General features: G+C 33.4%; 1 protein-coding gene across 2 annotated transcripts in view; it reads left to right on the top strand.

The window, feature by feature from the left end:
- The window catches only part of KLHL1 (kelch like family member 1), a 378,567-nt gene that overhangs the window by 114,887 nt on the left and 244,631 nt on the right, over positions 1 to 19,049 (top strand). The window contains exon 2 of one of the 2 annotated variants that reach the window (XM_028106011.1): positions 9,329 to 9,511. The exons of the other annotated variant lie outside the window; for it this stretch is intronic. Coding sequence (XP_027961812.1) covers positions 9,329 to 9,511 — 183 coding nt within the window. The remainder of the gene's footprint in view (positions 1 to 9,328; positions 9,512 to 19,049) is intronic. 2 annotated transcript variants of the gene reach the window in all.

Raw genomic sequence — 19,049 nt, 5'->3', positions numbered from 1 at the left:
AACTACTGAGCCACCCAGGTGCCCCTAGATGTAATTTTTCAAGCAACATTTTGTCCTGTACTGATACACACCTAATTCATTATTTTACAGATATTATTGGTTACATTTTTACATCTGGTATTTCATTGGAAATATACTTAACAGCTTCAAATACAAATTTTATTTCTTTCCACAAGCGTTCTATGAGGAGGTTTTTAATGATATTCTTTTTTTAATTTACATAATTTTACTGAATTTCTACAATAGCCTTACAAGGAATAAAACATTTAAAGTTGCGGGGGGAAGCTGATATTCTATTTTATAGATAAATTAATTGAGATTCAAAATGCAGTAACTGATGGAGGCTAGAATATATATAGTTTTTCTCTAGCTCCCGAGTTATTCCCTTTTTTTATTATTCTGTCTTACCAGTGTGTGTGTGTATGTGTGTGTGTATGCATGTGTGTGTGTTTCAATACTTCTGATAAAAAGCCTTACCTAAAATTCCAATTATCTTATAAGACAAAATTGTACCCAAAAGCAACATTAATGACTATATTCATTTTTCTTGTTTCTAAGTAGTAACACCTGGTGCTTGAACTTTATCCCTTCTAATATTTCCTGGATCTAAACCTCTCTCTCAGAGGTTATTAAAAGAGTTGAAATTAGTGTGTTTGTATAACTGGACATTCATTTTGAATATTGGTTTACTCTGCCATGCCGATATATGATGATGATGTTTCACTTGCTGGTTTTGTAATAATGGAAAGTTGATTCTTTAAATTTACTCATTTACTTAAAAATATTTCCCTTTTCTTTTTTCTTTTTGTTTTTTTAAATAATGAAATATTAACTTTAGGTGTAGAACTTTCAAGGTTAAATAGATATGTAATATTGTGTTTTATTGTCTGAGAATTTTTGCTTACTTTTTAATCTTTGATATTGTTTACATAATAATTTGTAATAATAACTTCATAGTTTTAAAATTGAAATGACATGTGCTTCATACAAAATACTTAAGCAATGTAAGGAAGGAATAAAATAGCAAACTTTTGACCAGAAATATTTTTACAAGCTAAAATACATATTTTGCTAATGGAAACTTAATATGAAAGAGAAGCCTGCAGTGTCACTAAATTTTACGGCTAAAACAAATAGTTGTTTTTTCACTTACACAACAGTATCTTTCACTACACTCAGGTCTTGCCCAAGAATTATGTATTGGTAATTCCTTTATCTGATATTACAGAAATGTTTTTTAAATTATTCCCTCAAAACAAAAGCTAACTTATTCAAGAGAAAAAGGAAACTCCTTGCAAATTTATTTTTTCATTTTAGTTCTACTCTTACGTAGTGACATTAAAGATATAATAATAAGGCATACCTGGGTAGCTCAGTTGGTTAAGTATCCGACTCTTGCTTTCAGCTCATGTCATGATCTCAGGGTCCTAGGATCAAGCCCCCTCACCCCCCAAGGGCTCTGCGTTCAGCAGGGAGTCTGTTTGAGATTCTCCTTTTCCTCTGCCCCTCCCTCCTCCCTGCACACCCTCTTTCTCTGAAATAAACAAATCTTTAAAAAAAAGATATAATAATGATGCTGGGACTTATCTTAGGGAACTTTGTTTGAAATAAATGCATCATACCTGTTTAAAGGAGTTTTTAGAGGCTCCTTGGTGGTGCAGTCAGTTAAACAACAAACTCTTGGTTTTGGCTCAAGTCCTGATCTCAGGTTCAGGAGATGAGCTCTGTGTCAGGCTCCTTGCTCAGTGCGGAATCTGCTTAAAACATTCCCTTCCATCTCTGCATCTCTGGCCCCACTCACGTGCACTCTCTCTTTCTCTCTCAAATAAATAAATCTTAAAAAAAAAAGGATTTTTTAAAAGTATTTTCTAGTGTATCCTTTAGTATTTTCACAGTGTACATAAGTGCACTATCAGAGAATGCAAAAGAGTTATTTGGGTTATAGCAGTTATGTATGCATTTTTTTCTCCTGAGCTCTGGAAGCTATTTGAAATTCAACAATAGCAATTCACAAAAACATTTACTAACTACCCTATGTGTGCCAGGCACTCTGTCAGGTTTGGGGATATAAAGTCCTTTACCGAAAGTATATTTTTGTGTTCTATGAAACAAACAAGAAAACCATGACAAATTAAGATTAGTACTTGGCCAAGGCCATTTTCTCATAGAATATTCTCACTCATTTATTCAACAAATAATTGAACTCCTACAGTATTCTACATGTCAAAGAAGGATGTAAACTACACTGGGTAATTAGCGTGTCAGGGTAAACCATGACCCCCCAAACAACGAGAATTAAAGGAAGTCTTTCTGAAAGAAGTAATATTTAAACTGATCTCTGAAGAAATATTCACGAGAATGTCAATGTGATATGAAGGTTTTAGGTAAAGAGAAATATATGTGTGAAGGCTGTAGAAGAAAGAGGTATGACATACTGAAACTACTTAGCATGTTTAGAATTACAGCTTTAGCTGTTACTGGGTCATTCAGTTCCCGTCCCAGATGCACCAAAGAATTGGAGACCCAAGACCAGAATGGGGAGATAGAGTTCATAGAGTAGGTAAGTTGAGGACACTTTCAAGAGTGAAAGCAGGCCACTGCTGGAGCAAAAGTGGCAATGGTACCAAGAAGCTCCAGCTTCATCCTTTTAAGCCTGCTTTGTGTACATGTAAATTTGTCTTTGATTGATATTTTTGATTGACAGCTGGTAGTTATATAATACTGACCTCTGTGCATGCACCTACCCATGATGCAGTCTGTTATAATTGTATTTATGTATTGTATATTTATGAGTGTCTAATGAGCTTTTGCTGTGACCTTACCAGCTGCACCATTTGTGCCCATGCTCAGCTCTCAGCAGTCCTCTGGTGGTCTTTGAGCCAGCTCTGTGGCTAGGTCTTTCTTATTCTGTTAACCCTTAAAGATGGCTCTGAAGATGTGGCTGTTGACCCTTGGAGTGGCTCCAGGGGTGTGGCCAAAATCTGCTCTCTCTCTTCTCCCTCATGCCTAACTGCCTAAAATAGCTGATGGGTACTAAAAGTTGAAGAAAACATCAAATCATTAGGCATTTATAACCTACAATATGTGATTTGAACCATGGAGGCATTGAAGGCTGGAACTTGGTTGACAATGGGCACAATTTATGATGTAAGAGCTTTAAATCGGCACATAGGTTGGGGGTCTTCACGTGAAAACAGAGGAGTAATTGTTACCTTTTACAGCTTTTTTTTTTTAAGTTAATTCACAATCTAATCTTCTAGAAATAACTGTTTCCTGGTGCAAGAGTTATTTCCACCGATACCAATACTGTTTAGCACAAAAATTAGAAAGTATGCTTTATCTCCGCATTGTTTGGTACAGGAAAAGTAAGTGATGTTCAGCCCTGAACTATTTAGCATAGGAACAGGAAAGCTTATCGGTCAATTCTGAGCAATTAAGATAAGAAATGAACATGAAAGCTAAATAAAGCCACAAAAAAAGACACTAGTGCCTTTGGCAAAAGCAATTTCATTACAGGGGTGGTTGGAAAGTTAGATTCCAATGGATTGAGGAGTATTCGGAGGGTCAGGAATTAAGATAATGAGTGCAGACAACATTTTCAAGACCTATGGTTGCGAAAGGAAATAGAAAGGAATAGCTATGGCTTGAGTAGTTTGTGAGATCAAGAAAATTTTTTAATTGTATTGTTTTGTATATCACAGGTTGGTGAAATCTTTAGCATGTTTAAATTCTGATAGGAAGAAATCATATTGCCCTTTTAAAATTGCATTTCTTGGAACTTGAAGCCTTATGTTGTTGGGCCACAATAAAGATAAAAAATATAGTGTCAGATCCTAACATTTGAGATACTCTTAGATTGGAAAGAGATTATAAAGTTTATTTAGGCTGAAGACAAAAATTAGACAATACCAGAAATAATACAATGTCAGATTTTTACTTTATATTTATGGGAAACATTATAAAGATATAATCTCTATTTCCTATAATTTTAAAGTCTCATTTGTTAAACTAATAAGGTTGGATATGAGATGGAAAGATTCAATAATAAACTGTAGTTTAAGAATCCTAAGTATTCTGATGTGGAAACTCCTTTTTTAAATCCTGAGTCAAAGGTCAAGGTCAAGAAGTTCTACTCAAGCCCGGTATCAGGAAATGATTTATGAGAAAATGTGCAAGCACTGTGACAGTGACTTAATAGGGAGAAAATCAGGTCAAACCAAGATAACCATTTTTCTGACAGATAAACCAACCTTCAAGAAAAATAACTAGTTTTCAGATTTAATATGGAGAAATTCAGAGAATTAGAACTTTTAGGAAAAAAGCTGGGAGTGAATAAGAACTCTGAAAAAATAGTTTGGAGCCTAGTTTCTAGCTCTCTGTTCTTTTGATTCATCCTTTTAAATTGCTTTCAAGTTCTTCAGGAAAAGCCCACCTCTGTATTACAGTCAAGATGTGTTAGTATACCTTGATTATGGAAAAGATGGTGCTTCCTTGTGAGTAATTAGCTCCAAATAAATATTGTCAAATTCTATGCCCTGTTTGATTTGCTGTCTGTGGTCTCACCAAACTCTAAAACTGTATTACTGTATTTCTTTCACTATTTCCTCTATCATGTCCACCACAACTTGAGTGACTTGTAGGTAAACTACTACACTAAATTCTTTTCTTGCTAACATTTCCCAGGCTATGGAAATCTTAGTGAGCTATAAAACTTTCTGCCCTAAGTATGGTATTTGACTTGTAGGAAATTAAGATAAGGATCTGAATGTAGTCTTTATCCCCAACCCCCTTTAAGCCTATCTGGAGCCATTCCACAAGGCTGTCTCTAGTATCTTGATTTTAGGACCCTACTCATGCAGTCTGGTACAAGACCAGAAACATCAGGATCTCAGTGGAGCGGTCTTGATCTATTTGGCAATCTGCACTCCTGACTTTATTCTCCATAATTACCTGTAACCCAATAATGATATGTTCATTCTAGATTTAAAAGTCCATCCTGCAGGGCATTTTGTGACTTTTCTGTTCAATGTGTTTGTTAACATGTAGAAGGGTGTTCTTGCCAACATATGCCCGAGCCTAAATTCCTAAAATATATGCTGGGAAATGACCATATTCTGGGGTTGTAATAAGCAAACTTGTGAAAGGCAAACATACGGTACAGGAAAATTTCTATTAATTTTAAATATTTAAATATTTAAAGGAAAACTGATGAAAATAACCATATTGTGTAGACAAATATTGTAGATAGCAGAGAACACACCTAATTTTAATGGGTTTAGATTTGTAAACTTGTCTGCAGTTCTTTTGGTGTTTTATGTGCACAAACATGTCTTCTGGAAATAATAGCAGTTATATATGTACTTTTTGGTCTAACTTTAATGGGCTTTATTTCTTTTTTCCCTTGTTTACATTACATTGGAAAGACCTTCCAGAAAAATGTTGAATGGAGGTAGTACTAAAGAATTTCGTTTTCAGTCTCAAGGAAGAAAGGTTTCCATTAAATATGTTTGATATATGAGTGAATTAGGTGGTTTTATATGATTGAAATGTGTTCCTTAATTAGGTACAACTTACTTGTGATGCATTATCCACTATATATTTGATACACTTATTTTTCTTACTTTTTTTTTTTATAGAGAGAGAATGGAAAGGAGAACGGGAAAGGCAGAGGGAGAGGGAGAAAGAATCTTTTTTTTTATTTTTTTATTGTTATGTTAATCACCATATATTACATAATTTGTTTTGGTGTACTGTTCCATGATTCATTGTTTGTTCATAACACCCAGTGCTCCATGCAGAATGTGCCCTCCTCAATACCCATCACCAGGCTAACCCATCCCCCCACCCTCCTCCCCTCCAGAAACCTCAGTTTGTTTTTCAGAGTCCATCATCTCTCCTGGTTCATCTCCCCCTTGACTTACTCCCCTTCATTCTTCCTCTCCTGCTATCTTCTTCTTTTTCTTTTTTCTTAAAATATGTTGCGTTATTTGTTTCAGAAGTACAGATCTGTGATTCAACAGTCTTACACAATTCACAGTGCTCACCGTAGCACATATCTTCCCCAATGTCTATCACCCAGCCACCCCATCCCTCCCATCCCCGACCACTCCAGCAACCCTCAGTTTGTTCCTGAGATTAAGAATTCCTCATATCAGTGAGGTCATATGATACATGTCTTTCTCTGATTGACTTATTTCACTCAGCATAACACCCTCCAGTTCCATCCACGTCGTTGCAAATGGCAAGATCTCATTCCTTTTGATGGCTGCATAATATTCCATTGTGTATATATACCACATCTTCTTTATCCATTCATCTGTCGATGGACATCTTGGCTCTTTCCACAGTTTGGCTATTGTGGACATTGCTGCTATAAACATTGGGGTGCACGTACCCCTTCGGGTCCCTACATTTGTATCTTTGGGGTAAACACCCAGAAGTTCAATTGCTGGATTGAATGGTAGCTTTAATTTCAACTGTTTGAGGAACCTCCATACTGTCTTCCAGAGTGGTTGCACCAGCTTGCATTCCCACCAACAGTGTAGGAGGGTTCCCCTTTCTCCACATCCCCGCCAACATCTGTTGTTCCCTGACTTGTTAATTTTAGCCATTCTGACGGGTGTGAGGTGGTATCTCATTGAGGTTTTGATTTGGATTTGAGGGAGAAAGAATCTTAAGCAGACTCCAACAGTGTGGAGCACAATGCAGGGCTTGATCTCATGACCCTAAGATCATGACCTGAGCCCAAATCAAGAATCCGATGCTTAATCAACTGAACCACCCAGGACCCTCATATTTACATATATTTTTTACATACATTTTTATATTTAGTTGCTAGTATTTTGCTTAGGATTTTTGCAAATATATTTAGAAGAGAGAATGGCCATTAATTTTCTTTCCATGTAACCTCCTTTCCAAGTTTTGTTTCCATGTTATATTTGCCTCATTAAATGAGTTGGAGGAAAGGTTTTCTTTTTCTGTTTTCTGACAACTTTTAAGAAAGGCTTTTTCTTTTTTCTTTCTTCCTTTCCGACTGCCCCCCTCAGTTTTGTATTGATTTTACTGTCATGTGTAGTTTTGTTTTATCGTGGATGGATAGTGAATGTTGAATCTTTGTTTTGATGTCTTTAACACATTTCTGAAAACTCTTGGCTATTGTCTTCAGATGGCTTTTGCCCTATCATGGCTCTCCTGTTTTTAAGACTACAATTATTTATACGAAAACAATGAATCATGGATCACTACATCAAAAACTAATGATGTATTGTATGGTGACTAACATAACATAATAAAATAAAATAAAATTAAAAAAAGAAAAAAAAGACTACAATTATATATTATAATCCCTTACCATGTTTCATTTGTTTCAGAAACTATTGTTTTTATCTTTTTTATCTCAATATTTTAGTTTCAATATTTCCTACTTATTTTTCAGCTTCTGTTTGCCTCACCTGCATGCATTCTGCAAGTTCAGTTCCTCTATCAAAATTTTAAGTTAAATTATTATATTTCTACATGATTTTTTTCATATAACCTAATACTCTTGAAACACTCCAGATTGTCATCTATATTAAAATATAGTAATGACCGTTATTTTCACATCTATAATTGTGATACTTCCTTTCAGAGATACATCTGTAGCACCTCCGAGCCTGTTTCTATTATCGTTTTTCTCCCTAGGTCTAGTTTATTTATAGATCTGCTTTTTTCACCTTAATGTCAAGCACTACACACATGCACAAGAAATCAGAGTTTCTATGAGGTTACCTTTTTCTAAAGGTTTTTATTTTTGACTGTTTGCTGACATTTAGATTGGTACATCACCTTAATGCACTCAGAGACTTCACTAATTCAGGCCTAGGTTTCTGTCTTTGTATTATCTTGTCAAGTTCCATTTCCCTTGCCTCCTAGGATAGAGCCCTTCAGGGAGTTCAACTGAGACCCTGTGTATTTACCGGAGTCTAGTAAAGTGCTCGTCCTTGAATTCAAATTTTTATCTTTCAAACTCTATTTACCTTCTCAATCTCCAATAAGTCATTTTCTGCCTGTCTAGCAGTGCTTAAGAATCACAAATACCTCTGGGGAAAAGTGGTGCCCAATGACAGCCTTTCCCAAACTTCCCTCCTTTATGGCCCCTCATTTGTTTCTCAAGTTCTGGCTACCTTTGGAGCCCATAAAATTCCAATATCCACCTTTTCCTCCAAGCCCCACGATACTTTTTCTTAGGTTCTTACCCTATGCTGCTTATAATTAGTAAATACCTTTAGAGGGAAAGAAAAAACAGTATAGAATTTTGAGCTGATTTCCGTGAGTTTTTCTTTATTCTAAGATCTTAGTCTTTCAAGTCCTGGTTGTCTTAGCAGCTATTATTAAATTCATGTAGTTGTTTTGATATTATATGTAACATTTTTTTCTGGTGAGGGGTTTAGTCAGCTACAAGTTATTGCCCTGTAATTGGAAGCAGAATTCTCCATACTTTCTGTTTTGAAATAAGCTATTTTAGTATTATTGTTAAATATCTAATTCATTTTCATTTTTAAATTGTTATAAGGACTTAATTAGCACAGCATCAGAATATTTGATTGGGTCTTCTGGGCCTATCATGCATATACTGAGAGCCTTCTCCTTAATATGGAGTATGATATTTTAAAGACTTCATTGTTATGATATTAATAGATTTAGTAGCCAAACTTAAGTATCATGAATTTTTCAAAATTTTAAAGTTTATCACATATACATTCATATATATGGTTAAAATATTTGTTAGTACTGAGCTGCTACATTTTGTAATTTTTTTTAATTGGTTGGGCATGGAATATGAAACAACAATTTACTTTTAAATTTATTGCCAATTTTTTTTTTTACAAACCATGTTTCATAATTTCTCATCATGAAAATCACCTACTTCTGTAAAGGAACATTTACTATAACCTCACAGGAATCATAATTTAGAATAGTATAATTAGATGATCTACCTCAATTTCAAATGTATTAAGTAACATTTTATTAGTAATCAATTTTAGAAGAGGCATGTTAGTAATTTACTGTTTCTGTTACTTTTTCAGGTTTTTAGCTTAATGTCCTACTAAATATAGATAACCTATCTTTTAAATCATTTGAAAACTAGAAAAAAAGATAACCAACAATTCATTTATTGCTTCCTAGAGCAAATTATTTCACCCAAAATGGATTTTTCTGACTTACATTAATAATGATTAACATAAGGAGACATGCATTGATTTGCCCTATAAAACTCTAAAACTCTGTGTGTTGTTTTGGACAATTCATAGCACTTTATAAACACCATCTTTTTGTGTGTGATTTGTAGGCTGACAGCAACTAGCCATTCATTGACACCTCAAAGTGATATGGACTCCAGTAGCTCTGAAGAATTCTATCAGGCTGTTCACCATGCTGAGCAAACCTTCAGAAAAATGGAAAGTTACTTGAAACAGCAGCAACTCTGTGATGTTATTCTGATTGTCGGGAACCGAAAGATACCTGCACACAGGTATAGTAACCTGTCTTTATTGGATATAGAAGTGACAGTCTGGTATGTAGAATACAAAATGTTCAATGATTAGAGAATTAAGAACCTATTTTTTGTGGTACGATAAAACTTTGTTAATGGGCACTGGGATTTGAATTTCATATACTCTTCACATGTAACGGAATACATTTATCCTTTGATTTTTCCCACCAATAGAAATATAGTATCTGTTCTTAGCTTGTGGGCTGTGCAATAGGCAGCAGGCCAGACTTGGTCCATGGGCCATAGTTTGCTGATCCCTGTGTTAAAGAACTCAAGATTTCAAGCCTTTGATTCATGGAAGAAAGAAAGGAGTTCAAATGCAATTTGAAATATTTTGACTTTGATATTTTGTTATGAATTTCCAGATATTTTATAATATATATGATATGTGTGATACGTTAGTATAAAAAATATTGTTTGTTTCCATATGTTTATTCATTCAGTAATTGTTATGCTCTCAAATGTTGTCAGGCTCAGAGATTAGATAATCAAAAATCTACTGTGAATGAAAGTTAAGATTCTCCAATAAGAACATCAAGAATAACTTGATATTCCATCTATTAACACATGTCATCTTTCATAGTACTATGATTTAACTGCAAAAAAAAGATGATGCATACAAGTAAATTTGCAGAATTTTAAATCATAATATAAATGTATTCTACTAAGCTTTGTCAAATAATCATAGCTAAGTCTATTTATAGTAGTTGAGAATCCACATTTTTAAGGGAGCTTGAGTTATTTTTCTTTTACTCTTTATTTCTTTTGGGAGGAGAATTATAATGCCATTTTAAGTAATCTCTTTTAATAAATAAAGCAAATATAAATACTTCAAAAATAAAACTTCCTCTACTTAGGGTTCATACATAGTCCATTTTATGTGAATCATAATTGCACTAAGTGGAAATCCATTTTAACTAAAGAGAACGTACCTAGGATCTGAAATGAGATCTATGTTTCTGCCAAAGTTAAAAGGAAATTAGGTTATCTTGGGTATATATTATTTGTTTCAACTAGGAAATTCAAGGTATTTCACGTTGACATTTTTATTTTGCATTTATTAATTTTTAAAAAAATTATAACATACTAATATTATTCTTAAGGTCCAATATATTTGAAAGCTAATGTACTTTTAAACATTCCTTATATATTTGTGATTTATAATTCTAAGTTACATGAACTGAACATCCAATTATTTTGTGCATTGATTTCTTATCAGCTTTACTAATGAAAATTAATTAAATTTGATGTTGTTTATTTTTACTTGTTTCTCTATTTTTTATTTTGAAATGTAATTGGGAAAATAATTTAATTTCGATACTTATTTTATTATTTTAAATAGTTGAATAAATAGGCAAATAGCCTTAGACTACCTTGATGTATGTTGTTTGATACTATTAATGCTAATGAATTTAGAAGAGGCATAAGTTACCAACATATAAAAAATATTTTCAATGTACTCCTCTTTCCTATACTTTTAATTTAAATTTCATTATTTAGATAATATATATACATCTAAGTGCTGACTATTAAAAACATTCCTGAAGAATTAAGCTGTATTTCTACTATGATAGCAATATTAAAATGTGAAAGTGAATTTGATACACTGGGAATGCATAGGAAGAGAACATTTAACATTGAATAACTAATGTAGGTTTGGTAGGGTTCAAAATATCAGCTAACTCTGGCAACAATTCAAATAATATACTATTCACACGCATTTTCAAATATTTCTATGACAATGCATTATTATCGGCAAGAAAGCCATTAAAAATAGTCATTATTATTGAGATATTCAATGTTGTAATATGTGTGGCAAATATGCAAATTATCCTGAACTATCATCTAAATAACATCTAGATAAAAATTCTATTGTAAGAAGTATTCTTAATTTGAAAATGTAACTAAATTTACTTTATTTAACTTATAAATTCATTAAATAATTATATATATTATATATGTGTGTGTATGTGTTTAAGACAGAGGGAATCAATCAACTCAAAAGTATATTAGCACATCAAATGCTCATTAATATTTTAAAAGTGGTGTTTCGTGTAATTTACAGTCTTTTATAGCCTTATATTGGTAGTAATTTAATATTTCTCATTTAATATTTCTCACTTGAAGCATTTTTAACCAACATACTGAGCAATTATATTAATCATATTCTACATTGTTTTCTTTGTTACTCTTTTTATCTATCATTAATATTATTTTCTAAATAATGTAATTATAAGTTATTTTATAATAATCCAGATGACTAAGAAATAAAATTGCTTGTTGGTTTAGATTATTCTAAAACATCAGAGTAATTATTACTTTTGTACATATTACTCTGAACATTTAAATATTTTATATAGTTAGCAGATATTAAAGCAAGTAATTATTGTCAACCATTTATATTTTCCTTAAATGTGACAAGAAAAATTTTAGCCTAAGGCTATCTGCTAAATTAATGCAAATAAGGGTTTATACTTATTTTATACCATGAGTTAAGACTTTAGTACTCTCTATTTTATAAATAATTTATATAGTTATGATTCTAAGTTAGACATACATTAACAAATATGTGGGAAAACATTTATGGGGCACCAGAAAAAGGCAAATGCTGTTTTTAGACTGCACATACGTTGCACATCCTTATTTACACTTTTGTACAGTAAAATAATAGTAATTAATGCAGGATTAGTTCTTTGCTCTGAACAAATAATAACCTTAGCTATAGTACCGAAGGAATGGATTTTGAAGTTATTTTGTTGTATATTGATTAGCACAGATGAGTATTGCCTCAGGGCAAAATATATATGATGTTACAATCTTTAGCACTGGAACATGAGGCTATTATAATAATTTCAAATAATGAAAAAAGAAACAACTTACACTAAGATCTACTGCTCCTTCAGGAAGGACACTGAAAGCTAATCTTATAAGCACAGTCACTAAATACTAAATAGTCATGTATATTGAATTTATTATTATCTCATCATTCAAAATTTTCAAATCAATCCCCACTTAAGTTAATAGATTATGACTGTTAAAGGGCTCTCCATAAAACCCTTTGTTTTTGTTCTGGTTATATTGTATATATGTTTTTAACCTGATATAAGTAACAACTATCAATGTATTTATGAAATGCCATGTTTATGTAGATACGTTTGATTACTGCTATGCATATCTTTAAGTAAATTAGTTCTAAAAAGCTAATAATACTTAAGATGACACACTAATACATTTTTGGCATGGAAAATAATCAAAATTCTGAATTCATCTGTGCTTTAAGTTTTCAGGGAAATTCTAAAATAAATATAAGCTTCTCATAAATGGCCCAGAATAATTGATTAGCAACAAGTGAACCAAGAAACTAAATATAAATCCCTGAGTACTAAATATAGAGAATTTTTTGCTAGATAGCTCCCTGTGATCAGGGATGCCAGATGCTAAAAATTAGACTGACAAGATCAATATTAATAATTGGACAGCCAAATTTTCTTTCCTTTTCTTTTTTTTAAGATTTTACTTATTTATTTGTCAGAGAGAGAGAGCACACAGGGGGAGCGGCAGGCAATGGGAGAAGCAGGTTCCCCATGAGCACGGAGCCTGATGCAGGACTCTATCCGAGGACCCTGGGATCATGTCCTGAGCCGAAGGCAGACGCTTTAACCGACTGAGCCACACAGGCATCCCTGGATAGCCAAATTTTCTTTCTTTCTTTTTTTTTTAAATGAGCTATTTTTTTTTTAAAGAGTGTATTTATTTATTTATTTGTCAGAGGGAGAGAGAGAGAGAGAGAGAGAGCACAAGCAGGGAAAGCGGCAGGCAGAAGAAGAAGCAGACTCCTTGCTGAGCAGGGAGCCCGATGTGGGACTCTAACCCAGGACTCTGGGATCATGACCTGAGCTGAAGGCAGTTGCTTAACCAACTGAGCCAACTAGGTGTCCCGCCAAGTTATCAATGTTAGGAGAATTAAGGGGTTTTCAGGGCCTACTTTGTTAAAACGTACAGGTGTAGAATGAAATATCGTTTAGCCTGTGAAAGTCTTTTCCCTTTCTAGTCATTATTAGGAGTAAGTGCATTAGACAGAAATAAATGAGAAAATCTTAAATAGCTAACATTCTCTGAGTTGGAAATAATATTATTTATAATTTTATGTGCATGGAAACAGTGTGGAAGGGTATAAAACATACTGTCAATAAAGCCTATTCCTGGGAGATGGGAGTAAGCAGAATAAAGAGGAGTTAGCATTTTTTTAATGTATAAATATATATATTCTTTAACTCTTTAGAGTGGCCATGCAATAATTCATGATCAAATAAAGGTTTAAGTGAAAAATAAAATGGTGATATGTGATGGAGACAGATATAATCCTGCTCTGTAGACCAAAACCCTGGGCATTTCATTTAACATCATATTCTGTTTTCATTTTTGTCTATGTTTGATAATAGATTTAGTTATTTCAAGAATATATATACCATAAATATATACATCATATATATATGATATATATGATTTTAGTGTTTTTTACCGAGCACTAGTATCATAAAAATAGTTGAAGCTAAAAGTGGCAATTGAAATGATTTTATTTAGAAACACTTAGGGGCGCCTGGGTGGCTGTCTTTTAGGTGTCTGCCTTTGGCTCTGATCATGATCTCAGGGTCCTGGGATCAAGCCCCAAATCAGGCTCCCTGTTCAGTATAAACCATACTAGTAAAGCTAAGTATACAGTCAAATTCAGAATAATTTAAAACTCAAGTCATGTGTTAATCACTTAACTTTAATATAGAGATTAGAAAAAAGAAGACAAAAGTTTTAAAAATAATCATTGCTACATAATTAGTTAATGGATGTACAGTATACAAAGAGGTAAATTGTGACATCAAGACAAAATATGCAGGGAGTAAAAAAGTAGTTTTTGTATGTGGTTGAAATTAAGTTGTTATCAGCTTAAAATATTTATAGTTATATTTATAAGCTGTTTTATGTAAGCTTCTTGGTAACCACAGCACAAAAACCTAAAGTACATATACAAAAGAAAAAAGGGAAAGCATAACATCATAGAGAATTATTAATTCACAAACAAGGATAGCAAAAGATGAATAAAGGAACAAGGGAACTACAAAACAGCCAGAAAACAATTAGATGGTATTGTAAATCCTTACCTATCAATAATTACTCTAAATATAACTGGATTAAATTGTCCAATCAAAAGGTACAGTGTGACTGACTGGAGTCAAAAATAAGACCCAACTATATGCTGCTTACGAGAGACTCACTTCAGCTTTAAGGGCACATGTAGTCTCAAAAAGGAAGGAATGGAAAAAGATATTCCAAGCAGATGGAACCAAAAAGAGAGCAAGTGTAGCTATAATTTTTATCAGACAAGATAGAATTTAAGGCATAATGGTAGCAAGAAACAAAGACGGTCGTTATATAATGATAAAGGAATCAATTCACCAACAGGATACAACAATTATAAATATATTGTGGTAAACATTTTTCAACATATATGTGTATCAAATCATATTTTATACCTTAAATAAATGATATGTGTTAATAATATCTCAATAAAACTGGGAAAGGGGGCGATAAGAGAAGCTGAAAAACTTTTGTTTCACTTTTTTTCCCATCATGTAGGTATCACTTTAATGTCCTCCCTATACTTACTACTGATATTCAGCAGTACATGAAGCATATTTCCTTGCATAAAACAAATGTATATCAAACATATATGCCTTGGTCTATTCCCTGTTGGTGATGCAAAAGGATTATAAAACATGACACTATTCCACATGAAGTTTGCAATAATCTTGAGGAGGAAAGAATAACCTGTAGGAAAATTAAGGAAATTGTAATAGTTATCATATATTATATTATAACTGCAATGGAAATATATAGTTTTGATTCCAAATGCAAGAGATAATCAAATAAGGAAATGAGCATTTTTTCAGAGAGATTGTGTTTGAGGTCAGCCTAATGGAAAAGAACAAGTGTGCTATTTTAGATAGTGAGAATAATATGGAAAAATAGAGAAATAAAGAATTTGTGAAAATTATGAGATACTGGCTTAGTTAAAGTGGAGTCATTTGTATTGGAAATACTGGGAAATTAAGCTGTAAAAGTAGGACAAAAATAATTATGACAGATTTTGAAAACCAGTAGAGAAATTTGGATTTGAAGTCATGTATAATTAGAAGTTCATGTAGGTTCCTGAAGAGGGGAGTAGCATAATTAAGTCAATAATAAAAGTAACAGTCCTAATTTTAGTTAACATTCACTGTGTTGGCAGTTCTGTAGAAGTAATATATTAACAGCTACAATAGACTGCCTATCATAATTTACAAAGATAACTCTGAAAAATGGGACCACTTTAGAAAGTGTACGAAAAATGGGCACAGCAAAAGCTAGTTAATGGTCTAGGAAGCTGTTAGAGTTAATCCAGGCATGAAATGAGTACTATATAAATATAGAGAAAGAGATGAACTGAGAAATATTTTGGAGAACCGTGTCATTAGTAAGTATTCCTGGAAGTAGAGCTGGAGACTGGAATTCAAGTATGCGTGGTTTATTTAAAGAGCATTTTCAGAAGAAGGGAGAGGATAGGGCAGAGGAAGGAGCAAATGAAAGATGCAGCTGTCAGCTGGAGCCTTGGTTCATCTTTAACTCCCAAGAAGCTCTGGAGCATGACTTGCTGCAGAGTTAGTCATACTCTGAGCAAAAAGACAGCATCTTACACTCTGCTTTTATTATTAATTGCCACTGGGCCCTCTCACAGGTGACAGTAGGGGGAGGTTGTGGAGGTCAGGGGATGAGGTAAGAAGAGCCGGACACATAAACTCCCAAGGAGGCAGCTCCTATTGGGCCAAGTGTGAATCTAGGAAAGGGGTAACTGGGACAAGTTAGATGCCCCACTGGCACCAGGGACGTAGTTGTGCCTCATAAAGAGGGTCTGGCCAGAGTAACCACAAAGCCCAATACCAAAAGAAAGATGGATTTTATATCATTTTTGATATAGGCAATGAAAGAGAAGGAGACAAATAATGACTTCATAATATCTGCTCTAAAAGTTCACTTATTGGTGGTGCACAAGTTAGTAACAGAGAAGTAAAAATGAAAAAAGAATCTCACAAGGAAGATTCTGAATTTAGTTCGGAGCATCCTGAAATACTAGCTGGTGAGCAGTTTCTGTAGGCATCTGAGATACATGGCAAGGTTTAAAACCACCATAATGGTAATAATTAAGGCCATGTTCAAGGATGATTCTGAAACAGGGAGTGTTAAGGCAAAAATTTAGAGGTCTGAGAAAAAACCTAGGGTAATGACAGGGTCAAGAAGTAAGAGTAGAGAGAGAAGTCAATGAATCAGAGGTAAGCTGAGATAAGAAAGTCTATACTGCCTTAGCTAAAAAAGGGATTTTAAGAAGAGGAGGAGGTCAACAATGTCAAACACCACCAATAAATTGGAGTAGAGCTAGAAAAGTTTAATAGATTTGGAAGGAAATAAATTTGTGATGACCTCAATGAGAGATTTTCCAGAATGGCTGCATGCATTCACATATTTATGGGTTTTCTTCTCTTGCTTCCTTTGCATTAATAGAATTTATATATGTGCATATAAAGATATTACTTTCTGTTATGCATTAAATCCCTCCTCCAAAATGTAATTCCCATCTCATATGTCACTTAATCTAAATGCAGTATAAACTTGTTTTCACTTCTGTTACTGAATGAAAGAATATAACATATTTTGTATGTTATATTTGATTGAGAAGATTTCATGTAATTAAAATTGAATTCTACAGGTCATATATTTTCCTCTATATGGATGTGACCCTGTTACAAATAAAACCTTTCTGTGTGTAAGATTAAACTGGTTAACTTTATATCAATATACTTCTTGTGCCCTAGGAATGATATACATCTCCCTGGTTCATGACAGCTTATTTTCATAGCATATAATGTTATATTTAGTTCTTTTGATAAAACTGTTTTGACATGATATATCTAATTGGTATGTAATAAATATTTGAAGATATCTGTGTCTTCATTATTTTGTCAGATTTTGAGAATATAAAGAAATAACATGTTTAGTTAGAAATGGCTCAATTAAATGTGTAACAAATTGCTAACTTTAAGTATTTTGAACATGTTTCCACCTTAGGCATTCAAATTAATAGGGTAGCTAAAATCATGGATCCCATAAAGTACTCTTTAAATGCATAAAGTATATGTTGAAGGATTTTTTTTTTTCAGTTAAAAGAAATGTCTCTCTTTGTTGAAGTTAGCTTTTACCATGTCCTTCACTTATATAGAAATAAGACATAAAGCAGATAAAATTACAAAATAAGTAATTGAAAAAGAGTATCTCCTGATTTGAAAACTTTTAGATAACAATGCCCTGTGTTGACCTTTATGCCTCTCTTTTCCCTTACAATGTTCTTAGAAGAAAAGTGCATCTTGTGGCCCCTAGGTGACACAGTTGGCTAAGCATCTGCTCTTGGTTCAGCTCAGGTCCTGATCTCAGGGTTGTGAGATTGAACCCCATGTCGGGCTCTGCACTCAGTGTGGCATCTGCTTGGGACTCTCTCTCCCTCTCCCTCTGCCCCTCCCCCTGCATGCTCTCTTTTGCTGTCTAAAATAAATAAATAAATAAATAAATAAATAAATCTTTATACAAAAAGGAAAGAAAACTGAATCTGAAGTTTACTGTTGTTTAGCTTACAGATGTAAGCATCACATATGGTTAATTTAACATATCCTCCATCACTTTTTAAGCATTTCCTTACTTTCTAGAACAGAAGATGTTCAAGGCTCATCTTGTGCTTTCCCTGTTTCAGCCCTGTGGTCTGTTCTTTTTCCAAGGATCTCTTAATGTACATACACAGGAACAAACAGTATTTCTATTTTTTTTTTATTAAGAACTGTAAATTCACACTGATATGTCTGATTTCAGTCCAGTGTCATAGGATTCATTTTAGTCTTCATTTCCATATTTGTAACTCCATTTTCCATCAATGAGTAACCTTTCACTGATTATCTTTAAGAATGTACTAATCCGGGCGCCTGGGTGGCTCAGTTGGTTAAGCGACTGCCTTCGGCTCAGGTCATGATCCTGGAGTCCCGGGATCGAGTCCCACATTGGGCTCCCTGCTCAGCAGGGAGTCTGCTTCTCCCTCCGACCCTCTTCCCTCTCGTGCTCTCTCTCATTCTCTCTCTCTCAAATAAATAAATAAAATCTAGAAAAAAAAAAGAATGTACTAATTTCCTCTAATCTATTTTAAACAGAAGGAAATATCAAAATTTCTAATTTAAACAACTATGAAAAACATACCTCAACCACAATGCATTTTTTATAGTTCTCTATTTCTTTGGAATCAGAATATATTGTCAAAATTTTTACTCAATGTCCTTGAAATTTATATTTCCACTTGGGATTTTAAAGATTTTATTTATTTATTTGTTTATTTTAGAGAGAGTGAAAGACCACAAGTGGGGGAAGGGAGAAGGATACAGAGACTCCTCAG

This window comes from Eumetopias jubatus, unplaced genomic scaffold, assembly GCF_037043125.1.
Source record: "Eumetopias jubatus isolate StellerSeaLion01/CBP00866 unplaced genomic scaffold, mEumJub1_p1.0 scaffold_3, whole genome shotgun sequence".
Taxonomy (NCBI): Eukaryota; Metazoa; Chordata; class Mammalia; order Carnivora; family Otariidae; genus Eumetopias; species Eumetopias jubatus.
Note: the sequence above shows the minus strand (reverse complement) of the source record. Positions and strands in the feature narration are given on the sequence as shown.